This window comes from Microtus pennsylvanicus, chromosome 3 (genome assembly GCF_037038515.1).
Source record: "Microtus pennsylvanicus isolate mMicPen1 chromosome 3, mMicPen1.hap1, whole genome shotgun sequence".
NCBI classification, from domain to species: Eukaryota; Metazoa; Chordata; class Mammalia; order Rodentia; family Cricetidae; genus Microtus; species Microtus pennsylvanicus.
The window spans coordinates 14,379,330-14,401,024 of record NC_134581.1 but is presented as its reverse complement, the minus strand read 5'-3'; the positions used below and the strand labels follow the sequence as shown (position 1 = coordinate 14,401,024).

The 21,695-nt window shown below is 46.3% G+C and overlaps 1 protein-coding gene across 1 annotated transcript; it reads right to left on the bottom strand.

Moving 5' to 3' along the window:
- Window positions 1-3,384: 3,384 nt before the first annotated feature.
- Camp (cathelicidin antimicrobial peptide) lies at window positions 3,385-5,300 on the bottom strand. Its single transcript, XM_075967702.1, has 4 exons — window positions 5,103-5,300; window positions 4,422-4,529; window positions 4,232-4,300; window positions 3,385-3,571 (listed from the first exon to the last, which is right to left on the bottom strand). The coding sequence occupies exons 1-4, from the start codon at window positions 5,298-5,300 to the stop codon at window positions 3,422-3,424; spliced, it is 525 nt and encodes a 174-aa protein (XP_075823817.1). The 3' UTR covers window positions 3,385-3,421.
- Between the last annotated feature and the right edge of the window lie 16,395 nt (window positions 5,301-21,695).

Here is a 21,695-nt window from a genome sequence, read left to right as displayed (position 1 = left end):
TTAAAGGCGTGCGCCACCATTGCCCGGCTCTGTACGAGCTTTCTTTGTTGTCCATTGGACATTGCATTTGCCCTGGAGCCAGGTTTCTGGTCTGTGCGAACTGAAGAGAGAATCATGTAAGATTCTCTCAGTTGGTTGATAGAATTGACTTACTGTCCTGTTATGTAGGAGGCAGAAGCCTGGTATTCCCGTCGTCTGCCCACCTCACCGCCCATCCCACAGAACTGACTCCATAGTTCCTCTGACCTCCACACATGTCCCATAGTATGCAGGTATGTGCAGGCATTCACACACACACACACACACACACAAGAAATGAAAAACAATTTAAAAAAAAGAAATAAGAATATGAGGGGTTGGGGCTAAAAGCAAAAGTTTAGATCAAACATCAAATCCATAGCTCCAAGCCCAAATTCCTAGTTGATATACTCTATACAGGTCAATATCCCAAAGATATTTGTGGTGCTACTTTGTTTGTGATCTAACAAATCAAGCTTGCCTGACGATCAGAGTGCAGAGCTAAGCCACTAGTTAGCTGTAAGAGGCCAGGCAGTGGTGACACACACCTTTAATCCCAGCACTTGAGAGTCACACGCCTTTAATCTCAGCACTAGGAAGGTGGAGATAGGAAGAGATGTGGCTGGGTGGAGAGAGGAGCTCAAGGCATTTAGTCTGAGGACTGTAGAGACAGGATACCACATTTGGTCTGAAGATTTCGTAGAGGTAAGAACTCTAAGGGCTGGCTGCATCTGACTCCGGGTTTTTATTATTGAGACTAATTAGAATTTGCGCTACAGATATAACTTCACTAACGTGGCTTAAATTGTACTCCCCCAATTTATAAATTGAATTCCTAACTCCTAATTCCTAATTCTATTTCAGAATTAGAAGTAGTCATTTCAGACATAATTAGTTATACAACTTGTCTTAGGGTTTCTATTGCTGTGAAGAGAGAGACACCATGACCACAGCAATTCTCATAAAGGAAAATATTTAATGAGGAGGCTTATATTTTCAGAGGTTTAGTCCATTATCACCATGGTTGGGCATGGTGGTGTGCAGGCAGACATGGTGCTGGAGAAGGAGCTGAGAGTCCTACATCCTGACCATCAGGAAGCAGGAAGTGAACTTTCTCACTGGGTGCGGCTTAAGCATATATGAGACATCAAAGCCGGCCTCCAAAGTTACTCACTTCCTCCAATAAGACCACACCTGATAATGCCATTCCCTTTGGAGGCCATTTTCTTTCAAACCACCACACACCCCTCCCCAGTAAATAAATAAATCATTTAAAACTTAAGATTGCTTAAAGCAGATTTAAAATATCCTTCAGATCACAGAGATAGAGAGAGGGGACAGAGAGGGGGACAGAGAGGAGGGAAGGACTCATAGGCGTCATATGCAGTTTTGAGTCAATGCTTCTGACCGTGAAGTTAAAAAATCTGATGTCAAAAATACATACATATAAATGTGTGTATGTGTATATATAGATATATTCTTTAGGATAAATATAGGAACATAATGGAATAACAACAGCAGATGAAATAAAAGTCAGACCAAATCAGATTGGCCAGTTAGAAGCAAATTCAAATGGATGAATCTGCACTGAAACAGATGCAGAAACCAGGTTAGAACTCAATGGGACAAAGCCAATTCAAATTAGACGAGAGCAGTTCCAGACAGACCCTACCAGACACAGGGAACAAATCAAAACTATTTGGTTCAGACTTGTACTAAAAGAAAGCAGATCTTGGGCTGGAGAGATGGCTCAGTGGTTAAGAGCACTGGCTGCTCTTCCAGAGGTCCTGAGTTCAATTCCCAGCAACCACATGGTGGCTCACAATCATCTGTAATGAGATCTGGTGCCCTCTTCTGGTGTGCAGGCAGATATACATGCAGGCAGAATGCTGTACACATAATAAATCTTTTTTAAAAAAAAAAAGGCAGATCTTGAAAGAGCTTCTGACAGAGACTCAGCTATCACAAGACAGCCCACAACTGTCCAGTTCAGAGAATCTGGCACCTTCACACAGACATACATTTGGCTCTCTGTAACTTGGGATTCCCTCAGGGGCATTGTTTTGTTGGTAAAGCCTCGTAGGTGATGGGTGTGACTTCCTCTTTCTAAGCCTGCTGGGATGTTGTTCTCTTGGACTTTTCGTAACAGAACATCTGTATGAAGTTCAGCTTAGGAACTGGTGATGCCTGGTGTTGACCAGAGAAGTTTCCTGAAACACAGGACCAAGGGTGGGGCTGGACACTTAGCCCCAGGGTGACCAGCTGGAGTCAAAACCTTGGTGCATTTTATGAGCCTGCTGGAGACAGGATACCAAGCTTTAGACCCAGGGAAATCTGTATACTCTCTGGAGGCTGTGGTTAGAGCCATAGACTTGAAGTAACCTGAGACTACTTTGGTCTTCCAGTGACTCCATCCCCTAGTACTCTTAGAGAGCTGGATCCAAAGCCACAGTTCCTCGGAGAACCCTTGGCATACTGGTGCAGAAGCTCGGGCCCTGCACTGACCCTTGAGGCCACTGCCCTGCAGTCCTGATGGCAGGGTGCTGTCTGGTTATGCAGGAGTCAGTAGGCTGGTATTCCTGTCTTGTGACCCCCACCCTGGTCCCACAGAACTGACTCCCAAAGTTGTCCTCTGACCTCCATACATGAGCTGTAGTATGCAGGTGCGCACACACACACAAAATTAAAAAAAGAAAAAAATATGAGGGGTTGGGGTTGAAGAGAGGCTCAGAGCTTAGGAGCACTGGATGCTCTATTAGCGGGCCTGGATTTGATCCCAGCACCCACATGACTTACAGCCATCTATAACTCCAGTCCCAGGGATCTGATCCCTTATTCTGACCACAGGCACACATGCAGTGCGTGCAAAATACCCATATACATAAATTTTATTTTAAAAAGTTTAAAATACATTGATTGAGTTGTTTATGGTGGCACCTTTAATCTCAGCACTGGGGAAGCAGAGGCAGGGCAAGTTCTGGAACAGCTAGGACTGTTGCACAGAGAAACCCCATCTCGAAAAACAAAAAACAACAACAAAAAAAAAGGAATGTGCCACTACTGCCCGGATTTTATTACATAGATATGATATATATAATATATAAAAATATATTTATATATAATATTTAAATATATTTATTTAAATATATATTAATAAATATATATATATATCGGAATGGACCTCTTGTCCTGCTGCCTTAAATATACCTTCTAATGGAACAGCTACCATCCTCTCTCTGAAACTACTCTTCCCCCCGCCACACACACAGAGTACAAAGTGATGGCTCACACACGTGTGCTCAGAGAGCCTCCAGAGTTAAAGCTAAAAGAAGACAAAAGCCATTGAGAAGTTTCCTTCACCAAATTTATTATTTTTGAAATCCAGAAACAAACCAAGGCAGGCCTACTTCTCTACCTCAGGTGTAATTTTCTGAAAAAAATCCCGGATTTTCTGGCCAAGTTTCTGAATCTTTTCACCAATCTTCAGCCCACCTCTTCGGAGAAGTCCAGCAATCCTGCCAACGTTCTTAAACTGCTGGGGCTGTGTCCCGGGCTGTGGACCACGAAGAGATGGGTTCCTTGTGAGGCTGCTCCCAGGGCACCCAAGGTCCTCCCAACTAGACCACACTCAGGGCTACTCCCAGAGCCTCTGGGCCCTAGTGCAGCTTTTGGGACATGTAATTCGACCCTTCACTCCAATAAAAGATAAGAACACTGGGGCCTGGGAATGGCAAGAGGCTCACTGGGGTCTGAGGATGCTGTCAGTATTAGCAGGACTCAGAATATCCAGTAGAGCAATGCTAAAACTCAGGTGGGATCCTCAGCTGAGTCCTGTTAAAACTCAGCGAGACCCGAGAATCCACATCCCTAACAAGTTCTGGCTAACAAAAACAAACTTACTTACTTGTTTGTTTGTTTATTTATTGGGACCAGGCTTCACATGTACCATGTCTGGCCTGGAACTCTCTGTGAAAAAGGCTGACCTAGAACCTATAGCTGCCTCTGCCTCCCAGGTAAGTACGAGCCAACACTGGAGTCATGTCACTGCTCTAAGGGATGACAGAACAGTCTTGGAGCTGAAATTCAGGCACAAGGGAGGATCAAGGGGATGAGGTGGAGCACTCTCTGTTCTGGGTAGAATAGGGAGTAACTGGTCCACAGGCTAATCCATGTCCACATCCCATCCCCACATCACCTCCTGTATCCCACTCACCCCTTTACAGCTGATGTCTGTAAAAGAATCTGTGCCCTGGTTGACTGTCGCCACACACTGCTTCACCAGCTGAGAAGAGGAAGCACAAGGTCAAACTAGAACCCGTTTGCCATGTCGCCTAGACCCTAGCTCCCTGGATGGAAATATTCCCTCAGGTGCCACCACCAACCACGCGGGCCCTCTGCCTTACCCCATGTTCCCTGAAGTTGCACTGCTCAGGTGTCTGATACGTTGCTTTGTTACACACTGTCTCCTTCACTCTGAACCTCATATAATTGAGGGCATCTGGGTCTTCATCCTGGTCATGGGAAAAGTAGGGAGACTAGTCTTGGGCCCCTTCTCAGCTTTGAGAATCAATCTCCCTGACAACCACTAACAGAGTGGCCTTCCAACATTGCATGCTAGGTGCTAAAACAAGGCCTAGTGCTGGGGTACAGCAGGGAAGAGAAAATGAGCCCCCTTCTTCCTTCCCACACCTACAGTGAGTAGGCACAGCCCTCAGCCAGCTGTGAGGAAGAGCACCTCCTCCCCTTCTGGGAAGGGAGAGGGAAACCAGGGCCTTCCTAGAGGATCAGGCACATACTTAGGGACCTCAAGGCTAGGCAGAATCCTTTATTGGGTATGAAAAAAAAAACTTAGAGCAAAGGAAGCTAATTAATTCCTGAGGCCAGTGATTCCACTGTCCCTGGAATGGAGGTCCCAGGAATCACTAGAATGCGCTTGAGGGCACTTCTGCCACAGCAGGTATTCCAGGGCTGAAAACTGTCTATCCGGAAGGCGACACAGATCTAGGGAGTGTCCTCGGAAAAGAAATGACCACACTAAAAGGGGAAAATGCCTTGGATTAGAGCCTGCTCTTCCCCAGCCTCACCCCTGAGGGCTGAGAATCCATGTCCAGAAGGCGGTAGAGATTGGTGTCCAGGGACTGCTGGTTGAAGTCATCCACAGCACGGAGCACAGCCTCCCTGTAGCTGAGGGTCTGGGAGAACACTAAGGGCAACACCAGGCCCAGCAGCAGCAGCAGCGATAGTGACCATCGCAGGGAAGGGTTGTCCCTCTGGGCTTGCATCGTCCCCAAGACTGCCTCCTCCAGGCCTGAGAGCCTCCTTTATGCTCAGCCTGAACCTGAAGCAAAAGCCCAACCAGAAGCCTTCCACTGCTGGCTGCCTGCCAGGGCGTGGGCTGGGGCTTGCTTCAGACTTTTGTTGCCCCATGAGGCTCTGGGCAGTGAGTGAGGTAGGCCTGGCATACCAGGTGAAGAAATAATTTCCTCATCTTCCTGAGATGGTCTTGGCTTCTCCCCTGCCCCAGGGGGACTATCACATCCAGTATTGCTCAACAAGTTAAACATCCCAAGAAAGGAAAAGCCAGTGACTATCCTAAGTCTGTTTACTCTTCGGGAATGAGTCTAGACTTAGTGTCCACTGCTAAATCTCCGGCTCTAGGTACTGTCTGACTCTCGGTGGACATTTGGCCTTTGATGACAAGTGACAGTGGTCACTCCACCCAGTAACCCATCCTCCCAAGAAAGAAGTTACCCCTGCCATTCAAGACCATAACACCCTCTTCTTTGACAGTTTGGAAACACAGGGCCAAGAGGCGATGAAGACCGGCGACCAAGCACCGCTAGTTGAAGCCACGCATTACAAGGACCATGGCTTCCTAGACACATCACTAGTCCAGCAACAGTAGTGACACCCTCTCCTGGACCCTTCTCAGCTGCATTTCATAAAAATGTCCCTATCCTGCAGATGTGGCCTTTAGCCCAGTCCCCAAAAGGCCGTCTATACTGACTGAGTCTGCATATCTACCTTCTCTCGCACTGACACTCCTGCACGCTGGCCAGCCTTTTCTGGAGCCAGTGTTTTAGTGCATGAAGGCTTAGGTAACCCCTCTGTCTCCTGGACTCGTCCTTCCCCTATCATCCTTGCTTGGCCTCTTGCCTATGTCTCCTCCAAGGGCTGTTTTCTTAACATTGAGGAACATTGAGGGCTGGAGGGTTGCATCTAGGGCCAATTCTGCCCCAGGATTCAGGCCCCTGGTCTGTATCTCTGAGTTCACGATCCTATAAATGTCAGGTATGGTGGCTCACGCCTATTATTTTAACACCTCGGAGGCTGAGGCAGGAAGACTACTATGAGCTCAAAGCCAACCTGGGTTAGTAAGTGAGACCCTATCTCAAAACACCCCAAAAGAAATGTTAACTGGGGAGTAGTCATAGTCTTGCTCACAGCATACAAAGCCCCACATAACCTGTTTAGACTGGTGCAGGCTGGTTATCACAGCACTTAGGAAATGGAGGCTGGAAGGGTCAGAATTCAAGTTCATCCTTAGCTATAAGTCTGAGGTCAACTTGGGCTGCATGAAGGCCTGCCTCAAAAACAAATGAACAAATAAATTAATATTAGCATATAAAAGAAGTATGTGTCTGTGTGAACATATGCCCCATCAGTGTGGGAGCCTGAAGAAGCCAGAGGTGATGGGTCCCCTGGAGCTGGCATCACGGGCGACCGTCCGCCCCTCTCCGTTGTTACTGGGAATACCGTTCAGAAGAGCATCACCTGCTCTTCACCACTGAGCCACCCCTCCAATCCCACATCACCATATTTTCATGGGTTCTCTCACCTGACTGCTAAGTACCCATTGCTCGAATCCTGATCGCAAAGTTGGAAGAACAACCTAATTATTCCTTCTTCCTCCTGGGACGTGCCCTTCACCCCTTCCGCATCATCGCCCTGATTTTCACTCCTTTTTCCTCCTAGAAGTTGTTACCAAAATCTCTAGGTTTCATCTCCCCTAGGTTCCACACTCCCTGCAATCACTGGGAGGCCCCCTCAACCCCTGTCTTCAGCAGCCCACACATCCTCATCTCCCATCAGAGCCTGCATCTGTCTTTTTCCCCACAGCTCTCATCCTAGCCCCCTGCACATCCAGATGTCAGAACGCCACCCACACCCACGCTCGGACTCACTGAGCTTCTGTCCATACACGGTGCTTTGGGTTTCTGTTGTGGCTGTTTCTGTTTGTATGCGAAGTACCCAAACTGACTGAACTACAGATGCTAAATTATGTGAAGAATGCACTACTTCATGTAAGGCTTTTAGTTGGAGTTGTAACATTAGGTTGGTCTTTTTATTTTATAATTTTGAGACAGGTTGGCCTAAAACTCTTTATGTAGCAGCCAAAGATAACCCTGAACTCCTCCTGCCTCCAACCTCCAAAAGGCTGGTGCTACAGGCATTTGCCATTATACTAGCTTTTTGTTTGTCTTGTTTAAATTAGTGTGTGTATGCGTGTGTGCCTCTGTGTGTGTGTGTGTGTGCACATGCATGTATGTGTCCACCTTCCAAGTGCTGGGATTACGGATAGGCACAACCACATCCTGTTTATCTTGGTTGATTACACTTCCTGTTGGAAAGAGACACAATCCCCAATGTCAAATGCATACAAAGCAACAAGCCATTGTGAAATAAAAGAGCAACAGGGGCCAGGGAAATGGTTCAGTGGGTCCACAGAGCATACAAGCAAACACTCCCACCTGAGTGCATTTGCACACACATACACACACACATTCATGCACAAAATAATTTTTGTTGTTTTTGTTGTTGTTTGAGACAGGGTTTCTCTGTATAGCCCTGACTGTCATAGAACTCACTCTGTAGCCGGGCTATGGTGGCTCTTGCCTTTAATCCCAGCACTCGGGAGGCACAGGCTCGCAGATCTCTGTGAGTTCAAGGCCAACCTGGTCTATAAGAGCTAGTTCCAGGACAGGCTCCAAAGCTATAGAAAAACCCTGTCTTAAAAAAAAAAAAAAAAAAAAACCAAACTCACTCTATAGACCTGCTGGCCTTGAACTCACTGAGATCCACCAGTCTCTGTCTCCTGAGCGCTGGGATTAAAGGCGGGTGCCCAGTGAAAAAAATGTATCTTAAAAATTTCAATATTTAGCCGGGCGATGGTGGCAGAGCTAGTTCCAGGACAGGCTCCAAAGCCACAGAGAAACCCTGTCTCGAAAAACAAAAAAACAAAACAAAAATTTCAATATTTAGCAGGACGTGGTGGCACACATCTTTAATCCTAAAACTAAGGAAGCAGAAGTAGGTGAATCTGTGAGTTCAAGGCCAGCACAGTCTACAAATGAAGTTCAAACACAGAAAGACCTTGTCTTGGAAAAAAAGAGGACTCAGAGATCTGCCTGCCTCTGTCTAAGGAATGCGGGGATGAAAGGTGTGTGCCACCACACCTGACTAAGACGCTTCTTTTTCTTGGTTTTTCTAGACCTGGTTCTTCTGTGTTGCTGTGGCTGTCCTGGAACTAGCTCTGTAAACCAGGCTGGCCTCGAACTCATAAAAATCCACCTGTCTCTGCCTCCCAAGTGCTGGGATTAATGGTGTGTGCCACCACTGCCCAATTATGAATTGTCCTGGATAATCATGTTATGAACCTGACACCTCTGGAAAGTGGGAAGCTCAACTGAATGACTAGCTGTGGGCTTGTCTCTGAGGCACTTTCTTGATTGCCAGGCCACCAAGGGCGGTGCTGTCTCTGGGTGGGTGCCTGGGCTATATAAGGAAAGTGGATGAACATGAGCCTGGGAGCAAGCCAATAAGCATCATTTTCTGTGGTCTCCACTCCATGTTCCTGTTAAACTCTAGCGTCTAAACACTGAGGAGGAGTCGCCCCCAGAGACCACCTCACACACCACAGCTGAGGCAAAAGCATGAGGATTTTAATTAATTCTGTCATTACAGGGTCCCTCAGCATTCGGGAAGCCAAGAGACCTTGAATAGCTGGTACAGGCTACTATTAATGGAGAAGGCCACAGAAGCAAGGGGGGGTTGTTCTTTGACTATTATGATTGGCTTATTCAAAAGAGCTGTTACCAATAATTGGCTGAAGAGCTGTTGCCAGATCAGATGAGGTAAGAGGTCATTTTGACCCCGTTTCCCAGGGGACTGAATCAAAACATACGTATATGGGTAATTGTTCAGGAACTGAGTACATGCATGTGTAGCTGTTAGATCCTTGGTTCCCAGGGGAGGAGGGGAAGCACTATGGCATGAAGGCTGAGAGGATTCAGAATTGTCAGAAATGGTTTCAGAATTGTCTTAAAGTCTTACATTCCTGCTGTGAGTCCCTGCCCGGCTTCTGCCCATGACAAACTGTTATTAGAGGTAAGGTGACAACAGACCCTCCCTCCCCAGTCGCTCTTGGTCCTGGCGTTCATCACAGCAACAGAAAAGCAGAATAGAACATCATTCATTCGGCAGGGTTTTTTTTTTTTGAAAAGTTTAAAAAACTGATTTTTTAAAATGTTTCTTATAATGAAGCTTGTAAGTAAAAAAGATGTAATAATAGTAATAAACATACTTCTTTACTCTAAAAAAAGTTAGCCAGGTGATGGTGGTACACACCTTTAATTCCAGCAGTCAAGAGGCAGAGGCAGGCAGATCTCATGAGTTTGAGGCCAGGCTGGTCTACAGAGTGATTTCCAGGACAGTCAGGACTGTTACACAGAGAAACCCTGTCTTGAAAAGCCAAAATAAATAAATAAATAAAAATAAAGTAAATAAAAAGTTAAGTAATAAATAAATAGATACATAGATAGATGATTGATAGATATGCCAATCAAAACATATTTTGCACCTTAAATTATACTGAGTATAAATTTAAAAGATATTATAGTCTGGCAGGATAACTCAGCAGGTAAAGGTACTTGCTTTTAAGCCTGATTATCTGAGTTCAGTCCCCGGAACCCACATGGTGGAAGAAAAGCACTAACTCCTGCAAGCAATTTGTCTTTTACTTCCACACATACTATGGCATGCATGTATGGGCACACACACAATAAATAAATAAATAAAATAAAATTATTTTTAAAAGATATTTATTTTATAGTATGAGTGTGACTGTCCATACATGTGTGCACGCACACACACAGGCACACACATTTGCACATGCATACCCGATGCAGAAGAAGGAATCAAGCCCCCTGGAATTAGGGTACAGACAATTGTGATCTGCTAGGCACCACCACTGCCCAGCTAAAGTGGTTTTAAAATTACAATAAACTACAAGTATCAGAGAAGCAGTTACCTAGAGCATGAAGACAGGGGTTCTCTGGATTTTCGATAAAGCTTCTAGAATTGACAGTGCTGTCCTCTCCTCCACCATGTATAGGGTGTGTTAAAGTACACAGCACAAGGCTAGGCAAGAGGAAGGGCTATGGCAGTGGAGCGGTCTAGAGTCCCTGGGGCAGATTCTGGTCCCCGCTCCTCTGTGAACTGTGTGCCTTCAAGGCCTGAGCTAACTCTTGGCTTCAGGTGCTGTGGGACCTCAGTGGCTTCGCCAGGACAGGGCAGCAGCCTGGGTGAATGCTGTCGATTGCACACTCAGCCCCGGGGCCCTGAAGGAGAAGTGGACTTCTGCGCAACCTCGTTTCACAGTGCGGGTATTACTCCAGTCGCTTCTTGGTCAAGCAGGCCTTGCACATCAGGCCCTTATAGCAGCGGAGAAAGGGACAATCCAAGGACATCAAGCCTCTGTTGTTCCACTGGTTCCTTCACTGGAAGTGGGACATGATGGTGCACACCTTTAATCCCAGTATTTGGGAAGCAAAGGCAGGTGACTCTCTTGAGTTTGAGGCCAACCTGGTCTACAGAGTGAATTTCAGGATGGGCACGATTATACAGAGAAGTCCTGTCTTGAAAAAAACCAAAAAATTAAAAAAATAACTAAAATCACCCTGGAGAAAGACCTCTGAGAATGTTGGTGAGGGACTTTGTGGAGTACACCCAGTGAAGCGGGAAGTCCCTCCCTGGCTGAATGAAAAGAGCAAGCTGTGTACTGCGAACCCCTAGTGAGGTTTCTGAAACATCACCAGAAACACCCTCTGTTCTCTGTGAGTTCGAGCCCAGGCTGGTCTACATAGTGAGTGCCACATCAACCACAAATACAGTGAGAGCCTGAATTTAAAAAAAAGGTGGGTATCCCACTCCTACCCAACTGCTACCCACTGCAAACGGAAAATGGGTTTGTGAGATCGAGTGTCACTGGGTACGTCCACCTCTCTCCAGGACAGGCCTCATGCCCAGAAGTAGTTAGCAAATACAAAACGGAACTCAGTGGTAATTTTTGTGAACTTTTTGGTTTCATTTTGCCTTGTTTGGCTTTTTTTTTTTTTGTCTTATTGGTGTTTTCCTTGTTTGGTTTTCTTTTTTGTATTTTGGTTTCCAGGGACATGCACCCTGAGAGATGCCTGAGGCCGAGTCTTAACCAAATTAAGTGTAAAACCCCCAGTCCTGGACCTTCCTTCACTCACCAATAGGAAACGCCCATTGCCCTCTGGAAAGGAAAGAGGAAAAGCTGCTTAGGGTGAGGGTGAGGGGTAGGAAAGGGATGAGACTTGGGAAGCCTTGGGCACCAGCTATAGAACTGCCCAGAAGAGTAAGGCTCCAGAATGGTTAACTTCTCTCCGGGGACAAGAAAGCCTGTGTGCTCCCTCAGGTTAGTGCCAACCCTGACAGAACCTAGTCAAGTATCTATGCTCAGAATAGCCACTCAGCCATAATCCAGATGCACACATCTGTCCCAAGATCACATAACCTGGCCAAAAAGAGACTCACAAGGAGTCAGAGAGCTGGTGACATGGTGCTTGCCACCAATCTCGACAACCTTTGTGAAAGGAGAGGACCAACTCCAGAAGGCAGTTCACTACCCTCCACATGTACCCTTTGCGCGCGCACGCACGCACGTGCGCGCACACACACACACACACACACAAATAAACTGAATTTAAAAACAATTTTAGGCAAGACATGGTGGCGAACACCTTTAATCCCAGCACTCCAGAGACAGAGGTAAGGGATCTGTGCGAGTTTGAGGCCAATGAACAAAGAGTAATCAGAAGAATTACAAGGCAATCCATTCACTAGAATGGCCGAGTGGGCACCAGTCAGGTAAGCTCACTGGAGAGTAACAGGGCTGAGATGGCTGGAGCCTTTCCTAGACTGGCCCTCAGAGTGACTGTTGAGACTACCTAGAGAGAGGACACTTTTCCTGGAGGCAGATAGACACTCGTGCTAGCCAACACCCTTTCAGTACAGGCCTAATCCAGTTTTTAAGTTTCTGACTACACACACACACACACACACACACACACGCCAACACCCTTTCAGTATAGGCCTAATCCAGTTTTTAAGTTTCTGACTACACACACACACACACACGCCAACACCCTTTCAGTACAGGCCTAATCCAGTTTTTAAGTTTCTGACTACACACACACACACACACGCCAACACCCTTTCAGTACAGGCCTAATCCAGTTTTTAAGTTTCTGACTACACACACACATACACACACACACAGAGAGAGTCGAGGCCATGCACAAGTTCATTCTGCTTCACAGCTCCATGGAATCAACAGGGGCTTATATAAGATGAAGCAGGAACTTCTCAGACCGTGCTCCTTGCAGCACGGTTCTCTGTGTAAAGAGCCCATCACTCAAGGAAGTCTGAGAGCCTCCCTTGCTGTTTCTTAGCCTCTCAACACACTGCTCCTTAAAGAGCCGGAGGAACGCTACAGAAAGGGAAACCGTTTTCCTGGATTAGCCCCTGGTTCTCTCAGATCTGCCCTTTTCCACAGAACACACCTAACAGACGACAATGGGTCCAGCCTCCATTCCTACTGAGGAAGGAACGGCTCAGGAATACAAAGGGGCAGATCACAGGCACTGACTTCCACCCTCACCTTGCCATTCCCATTCCCCCCACGAAGCACCTCACCTAATGTGAATATTTGTCAACCAGCTACGGGCAGATGAAGAAAGAGAGGAGGGACCAGAGACAAGAGGGAGCCCCAGGAAACCATGCCACACACCAAGACCCAAGGCTTGAGAAAGGCAAGCGCACAGTGAAGACATCGCAGAATCCAGTTTCCGGGTCTCCAGCTCCTCCTTGCCCCCAGCACGTACTTCCCCTCTTCTAAGTGGGGCAGGGAAACAGCACTCAATAGGGGAGGTTATAAGGAGTGCTTCGCTGCTTCTCAGGACCTCCAACTTTCAGGAGAACCCCAGTCCTTGGTGGGTGATGTAGTTACTCACATCTGTAATCTCAGCACTCAGAAGCCAGAGTCGTGGTTGCCATGGGTTGGGAGCCTATAGAGCAAGATCCTGTTTCAGAGAATCACGTCTCTCAGAAAGTCCACTGCTGGACACTCACTTTGCTGAGTATAGTGTTACAAACACCATACTTAGGTTAGCATGAGTCAGATGGGAAACACGGAGGATCAGCAAGAGAGTATATCGAATTTAGACCGCTTTTTTCATGACTAGGAACTGAACTCGGAGCCTCACACGCTAGGCAAGTGCAGACTTCTGAGAAGGACGCACACTACATGGCTGTCTGCTCTTGCTAGCACCATGAATGGGTGGATTATGACAAAACTGAGACCAGCAGTGGTCAGGATGCTGCCTCATAAGATAAATGGCCAGAAGAAATTAATAACATAGCTGCAGCCGGGCAGTGATGGCCGACCTTAAATCCCAGTACTTGGGAGGCAGAACAGGCAGGTCTCTGTGAGTTATGAGACCAGCCTGGTCTACAGAGCTAGTTCCAGGATAGCCAAGGAAGACTACACAGAGAAACCCTGTCTTGAAAAACCAAATCAAATCAAACCAAACCAACCCCCCCCCCAAAAAAAAAACAATATAGCTGGGAGCTCCCAGGCCTGAGCATGTCTCTCCCTGAAGTGGGATATGAACTCAGATCCCAGGAATCAGTGTGCATTTATTTTCACATCCATGCATTTAGCTTTCAACCAAGACTACAGCTCTTTTCAGTTCAAAAGAATATTCGCCAGAGGGAAACGAGCGCCCTCTCGTGGTCTGCCTGGGTCTAGAGGAAAAGACCTCGATCTCAGAAGAGGAAAGGCCTAAGGACGAACCATCATCACTCCCAAACCTAACTTTGTCTATCTTTCCCAAGAAAGCAGGAAGAAGGGTGATGGCTCCACAGAGACCTTATGATCCCCTGCCTTCAGGATCATGTTTACACGTTTGGTCCTCATTCACTACACAAACATTTCTCCTGCTCTTAGGCTGTTGCTGGTCATGCTGCCCCAAAGGAGCGCCCAGCTGTCTTCTCCCCTAAGCCTGATTCCCACCCTGGAGAAGCCAAAGGGCTCTCTCTAGTACATCCTCTCTAAAAGCCAGTCCTTATTCTTTTCAGAGCAACTGGGGAAATGAATACAGTCTGGAGAGTGGCGCCGTGGGAGCAAGGCTGAGCAGATGTCTCTGGCAGGAAGTGGTCAGCTGTTTCTGATGGTGGCTGCTGGATGAAGTAAGACCAGGACCGCAGATTGCCTGCTGAATTCAACAAATGAAGGCCCCCTGGAGAATACGACAAAAAACCCTTTCCACTGACTGGAGAGAGCAAATGTTTGACTAGATGGGGCACAAGAGGAAATGGGATAAATTAAAGCGACAACTGGGGAAAGGGTGTCCTGAGGACAGAACCTGTGAGTGTGTGCTCTGTTGCTGAGCCACGTACCCAGCCATGGAGAAATAAGGCTGAAAGGGAAGTATCAAGAGAAGATGAGTTTGTTATTGTTGTTTGTTTGTTTGCTTTTTTTTTTTTGGGAAGAAGAGTTTCTCTGTGTAGTATTGGCTGTCCTGGAACTCCCTTTGTAGACCAGGCTGGCCTCGAACTCACAGAGATCCCTTTGCCTCTGCCTCCCGAGTGCTGGGATTAAAGCATGCACAGAGGTGGTTTTTACTGTTGTTGTTTTGGCTATTGTATTGGGATGGAAAGTGTCTTGGGCATGCTGAGTTTTCGTGTTCTACCTCTTAGCTACACCCCAATCTTTGCTTTAAAAACTATAAACTTCATTTCAATGAACTATCTCATTGAAATAAGCCAGTCAGGGACTGAAGAGATGGCCCAGCAGTTGAGAACATGAATCACTCTTACAGAGGACCCAAGTTTGATTCCCAGCACCCATGTTGGTTAGCTCACAACTGCCTGCAACTCCAATTCCAAAGAATCTGACACCCTCTCCCAGCCTTTGTGGACACCTGTACTAACATGCGTATGCGCACACACGCAAACATATAAACACATAATTTAAAATAATAAAATGTGGCTGGGAGTGGTGCACACACTTTTAAATCCCAGCACTTGGGAGGCAGAGGCAGGTGGATCTCTGAGTTTGAGGCCAGCCTTATCTACAAAGCAAGTTCCAGAACAGTCAGGGCTATGCAAAAAAACCCTGACTCAAAATAAATATTTTATTTATTTATTTATTATGTATACAATATTCTCTCTGTGTGTATGTCTGCAGGCCAGAAGAGGGCACCAGATCTCATTACAGATGGTTGCAAGCCACCATGTGGTTGCTGGGAATTGAACTTAGGACCTTTGGAAGAACAGGCAATGCTCTTAACCGCTGAGCCATCTCTCCAGCCCCCTCGAAATAAATAAATACATAGATAAAATAACAACTGCTTGAGTGGAGGCTTCACCCCAAGCACCCCCCCCAGTTGCCTCCATCCAGACCCCACCCATGAGAAAGCCTCCCAAATGATGACTCCTCCCCAGAGGTGCTCAAGACCACGCCCACAGGGTATTTAAATTGCCTCCCAGAGAACAATCACGTCGTTTTCTGGTCTTCCTTTCCTCTCTGGGGCGCTGGAAAGCCATCAGGGAGTGATGTATCCATTAAACCTAGGCCTTTTCTAATTCGGTTTGATTTGGTCTGATTTGGATTATTGTGCAGGTGGAGAGACTTATTGGGGTGCAGAAACTTTTGAATAACAATTAATAATAGTAAATCTAATCTTAGAATTTATTTTTATTTTATGTGTATGAGTGTTTTGCCTGCATGTACGTACATGCACCACATGTAAGCTTGGTGAAAACAGAGATCAGAAGAGGGCAATGGATCCCCTGAAGCTAGAGTTACAGATAAGGTTATGAGCAGCCATGTGTGTTCAGGGAGCCTAGCCTGGGTCCTCAGCAAAGGCAGTAAGTACTCTTAACTGCTGAACCATCTCTCCATCCCCAATAAAATAAATCTTTAAGGACAAAAAGAAAAAAATATGGCAGTCAGGTCCATGCCTAGTGTGAGAAGCTTTTGTAATTTCAGCTTCTCAGAAGACTGAAGCCGGAAAAGGCCAGCCAAGGCAATTCAACAAAACCCTGCTGTTTCAAAATAAAAAGTGACAGCAAGGCTGGGGAGGGAGCTCAGCCACAGTTTTGGCCCAGGGCTCACTACCCCACACGGTCACATTCAGCCCAGACATCTATGCATGAAGCCCTGCAAAACCATACACTTAAAACATTATGATTTGTTTGTTTTTCAAGGCAAGATTTCTCTGTGTATGTCTGGCTGTCCTGGAACTCACTCTGTCGACCAGGCTGGCCTCAAACTCACAGAGATCTGCCTGCCTTTGCCTCCCAAGAGTGGGATTAGAGGCGCCTGGAGACCCTGCAGTTTCTATGTGAACTTTGTAAAGAACATCCTAGTGTCCCAACTGTCAGAAGGTTGCACGTTTGCCATGCTCTAAATTCAATCCCAGATTTATTTTTTAAGCCATTCACATGAGATAGAGAGCAAATCATATATGTAAAGATCAATGAACTCCCACGATTTGAAGAAACTCAGATAACCAGAGCAGCAGAATGGGATGCTGAGCCATGGCTCTGAAGTTAAGAGCACTGACTGCTCTTCCAGAGGACCCAGGTTCAATTCCTAGTACCTACTTGACAGCTCACAACCATCTGTTTTTCCAGTTCCAAGGGACCTGACACTCTTCCAACCCCAGCAGGCACCAGGCATGATGTAGCACATGAACACAAATACAGGCAAAATACTCGAGACACATAAATTCTTTTAAAAGAAAAGAAGGGCTGGAGAGATGGCTCAGTAGTTGAGAGCATTGACTGCTCTTCCAGAGGTCCTGAGTTTGATTCCCAGCAACCACATGGTGGCTCACAGCCATCTATAATGAGATCAGGTATACATGTAGGCAGAATAGTATATACATAATAAATAAATAAATCTTTTAAAAATTTCAAAAAAAAAAAGAAAGAAAACAGAATGTACTTGGGAAAGAAAGGCAGATAGATCATTGTGAGTTCCAGACCATCGTGGTCTACATAGCAAGCAACAAGTTCCAGGCCAGCCAGAGTTATATAGTGAGATCCTGTCTCAGAAAAGTAAAATATAAGTAAATAAATAAATAAAAGTTGGGTTGGGCACAGCTCAGATGATTCTGCAAAAATAACATGTGCTATACTCAGGAGATAGAGGAGGAAGCTCACAAGTTCAATGCCAGAACTGGAGAAATGGCTTAGTACTGACTGCTCTCCCAGCTTCAATTCCCAGCACCCACATGACAGCTCATAGCTGTCTGTAATCCTGTTCCAGGGGATCTGATTCCCGCATACAGACATATTTGCAGGCAAAACACCAATGTATATAAACTAAAAATAAATTATATTAAAAGAAGTTCAACATCACCCTTAAATAGGTAAGGAGTTCAAGGCCAGCCTGAGCTGGAAACCCTTTCTCCAAAAAAGAAAGGAGGAAAAAAGGGGGGGGGGGCAGGTAGGCTGGTTCAACAGGTAAAGGTCTGGCCACCAAACCTGGCAACTTGAGTCTGCCCCTCAGGACACGCATGAAGGAAGGAGAAAACTTCCTTCAAGGAGGCATCCTCTGATTCCATACGCATGCTGTGACAGACAACTGCTAACCTTCACAGACGAAATGAATAAATAAATATAAAAGGAAGGAAGGAGGGAAAGAAGAAAGGCAGGCCGGCCAAGGAAATCATCTTCCAAGGCTGTACTCTCTTCTCTTGTCCCTGGGGCCTCAGGCTCAGGACCGCCCAGTTGGACTAGCAGGTCTCCTGGCTCCTCAGACTTCTTTCCCCAAGCCCACAGCAAATCTGATCCCGTTATCTCCATCTCCACACCCTTTGCTGACGTTTCCTGGTCGAACCCCTTATCAAAACCTACGCCCTCCAAGTATTGTTTGTCTCTTTCTCCAGCGTGGGTCCCTGGTAGCCACTCCCAGTCAATGGCAACTCCGCCGCCGGGGTCACATTCCTTCTCCCCTGCAGGCCGCCTAGGGTGCTCTTCTCCTTAGAGAGTTCTCCCTACCCCCAAACGACCGTTTCCTAGGAAGTCACCCCTCCCAGTTTCGCTCAGTGCCCTAGAGGAAGGCATCCTTCCCTCCCAATGGGCCTCCTGAGAAACCCTGGATTCCGCAAACAGCAGAACTTCCCAGGGCAGACCCCCACACAGAAGCACCCAGAGGAAGGTCATTCTCCAGGAGGGTGGGACAGCCCTGGAGCAGAAGTAATCATTTTCCAGATTGGTCCCTCAGGGATGTCAGCGAAGGAAGATTAGCAATTTGCGGGATTTCCGACAGTGCTGGACTCAAGACGGCATCTTAATCAGGATTGCGTAATCAGGCAGTTTTGTCCTCTACTTAAACCTAAAGTGCAGGTCAGTACCCCAAGACAGACAGGTCGGTGGACTCCTTCATATTCTTCTTCCCAACTTGGTCATATTGAATAAATCTCTCTCTGTATTTTACTTGTCTAATTGACTCACTAAGACACTGGAAGCAAAGTGTGGCTAATGGCTCTACCCAAAAAACTCTAGTTAACTTTTTTTTTGTTTTGTTTTTGACCCAAGGTTTCAATATGTTACTCAAGCTGGTCTTGGATTTGAGGTTCCCATGCTTCAGTTTTCCAAAGGTTGGAATTACAGGCATGCACCTGGTAAAATTCATTTTATTTTAAATCTATTTATGTATATGAAGGTTTTGCTTCCATGTATAGATGTGCACCACAGGTATGGCTGGTGCCCACGAAGTCAGAAGAAGGTGTCTGATCCCCAAGAACTGGAGGTAGAGATAGTTGTGAGCCCCAATGTGGGTACTAGGAACCAAACCCAGATCCTCTACAAGAGCAACAAGTGTTCTTAATCACTGAATCATTTCTGTAGGCCCTTATTTTACTTTTTGAGACAGGTCTCATTGTATTCCAGGCTAGCTTTAAACTTACTATGTAGATAAAGATGACTTTAAACTTACGATCCTCCTGCCTCTACCTCACACATCCTGGGATTACAGGCATGCACCCTAAGGCTGTGCCTGGTTTTATGTGGTACTGGGAACTGAAACCAGGAACCACTCAACCAGCTGAGCTTCATCTTAAGCCCACTGGTCTGCTGATAAAATGTTTTGCTTGTGTTGAGACAGGGTATCTGGAACTTGCCATGTAAACCAAGCTCTATGAAACTCATCGAGACTTGACTGCTTCTGCCTCCAGAGTATTGAGATTAAAGTAAAGACTTGCACTACCACTCCTGGAAAAAAACTTTGATACCTATTATTTTTTGTACTTTCAGTCATTTTAAAAACATACAAAGGTTTCTACTTTTTACCCACCTTTTTTCTCCTTTCCTCTCTCTCTCTCTCTCTCTCTCTCTCTCTCTCTCTCTCTCTCTCTCTCTCTCTCTCTCTTTCTCTCAAGACAAGGTCAAACTACACAACTCTGGCTATCCCGGAACTTACTCAGTAGAGCAGGCTGCCCTTGAACTCGCAAGCCCTGGAATTAAAGGTGTGCCCAAGCCCTACTCATTTGTTTCTGTTTTTTGTTTGTTTGTTTTCAAGACGGGGTTTCTCTGTACAGCCCTGGCAGTCCTGAAACTCCCTTTGTAGATTAGGCTGGCCTCGGACTCACAGAAATCCACCAGCCTCTTCCTCCTGAGAGCAAAGATGTGCACCAACACACCCAGTAAGATCTCTGTACAGCCCAGGCTATCTATAAACACACCATTCTCTGGTCTCCATCTCCCAAGTGTACACCACCATGCTTAATTCAAGACAATAAATTTTCAAAAAATATTTATTTATTATGTATACAACAGTCTATCTGTATGTATGTCTGCAGGCCAGAAGAAGGCACCAGACCTCATTCAGATGGCTGTGAGCCACCATGTGGTTGCTGGGAATTGAACTCAGAACCTCTGGAAGAGCAGGCAATGCTCTTAACCACTGAGCCATCTCTCCAGCTCCAAGACAGTAAATTTTTAAAAGTTGGTTGTAGTGGCTCCTTCCTTCCAAAGGCTCATATGACTGAATGTTTGATCCCTAGTTGATGGAACTGTTTGGGAAAGACGAGGAGGCTTGGAGGAGTTGTGTCACTAGGGGTGGGCCCAGGGTCTTTCTCTGTCTGGTAGCTGTCCCTGAATCAGGACAGAACGATCAACGACAGCTCTATCACACACCTCTCTGCTTCCCACTGATCATGGATTGACCCACGTGTAAGCAAATACCCAATTAGATGCTTTGTTCTGCCAGGCGGTGGTGGCACACAACTTTAATCCCAGCACTCTGTATTCAAGGTCAGCCTGGACTACAGGGATAGTTTCAGGATGGCCAGGACTACCCAGAGAAACCTGGGAAACAAATAAAAAATGTTTTCTTCTGTAAGTAGCCTCAGCCATAGGATCTCCTCACAGCAAATAAAACAATAACCAAAACAAGTTCACTAGAAATATTGCTCTCTAGAGCTTCCCAATAGGAAAGAAAGGATGAAAAAGAAGGAATGATCTGAGAGCCTACAAGAAACATAAAGGATGCTAGGTCATATTGTATATAGATGTTACCTCTCCTGCTGCAACAAGAACAAGAGTTTGTTAACACTCGTGGTCAGGAGTCCAATCGTAGCAGGATTTCCATCTCTTTTTCCATATAAAAAAAACCCAAGCCTGACAGAGTATGGTGTGTCTCACCTAAGCAATAGGATTACCACGAGTTCGAGGCCAGCCTGGGCTATAGAGGAAATCACTATTTCAAAAACATATAATTTAATATAATTATAGCCTGGAGTCCTTAATCTCAGCACTCAGGAGGCAGAGGCAAGCGGATCTCTGAATTTAAGGCCGGCCTGGTCTACAGAGTGAGTTCCAGGACAGCCAGGAATACAGAGACATCCTGTCTCAAACACACACAGGAAGAAAGAAAGAAAGAAAGAAAGAAAGAAAGAAAGAAAGAAAGAAAGAAAGAAAGAAAGAGAGAGAGAAAACCAACCAAACAAAATCAGAGCTTGGAAGCTTGTGAAGGAAAGGAGGGATCCATGGTGCTACATAATTAGAGAAGAGTCAAAACTAGGTCCAGGTGGCCTTCTAGTCCGTATGCCCCCTAGGGATGTGCAGCGCGGGAACTACACTACCCAGGATGCAACTGGAAAAGAGCAGCCGGCCTTTCCGTCCGGACTAGCGCCCCGCAGGGAGTTTCCTTGACTTCCGAGCCCCCTTCTCATTTCTGCCACCTCCCAACTCTTCAGGCCTAGCTCGGCCTGAGAGAGGGAGTGGCTTCGAGGAGGCCGCGAGAGTCTTCCTCTTTTCCTTCTTATTGGTCCAGCTCAGCTGTCATTCGGGAGCGAGGG

Bases quoted from the DNA above. Each gene is read 5' to 3' on its own strand.
- Camp (XM_075967702.1), bottom strand. From the start codon at position 5,300: ATGCAAGCCCAGAGGGACAACCCTTCCCTGCGATGGTCACTATCGCTG. The intron at 4,301-4,421 runs GTAAGGCAGAGG...TCCTCTTCTCAG, and splicing joins GCAACTTCAGGGAACATGGG to CTGGTGAAGCAGTGTGTGGC. The intron at 3,572-4,231 runs GTGAGTGGGATA...CGTGGTCCACAG, and splicing joins CAGACATCAGCTGTAAAGGG to CCCGGGACACAGCCCCAGCA.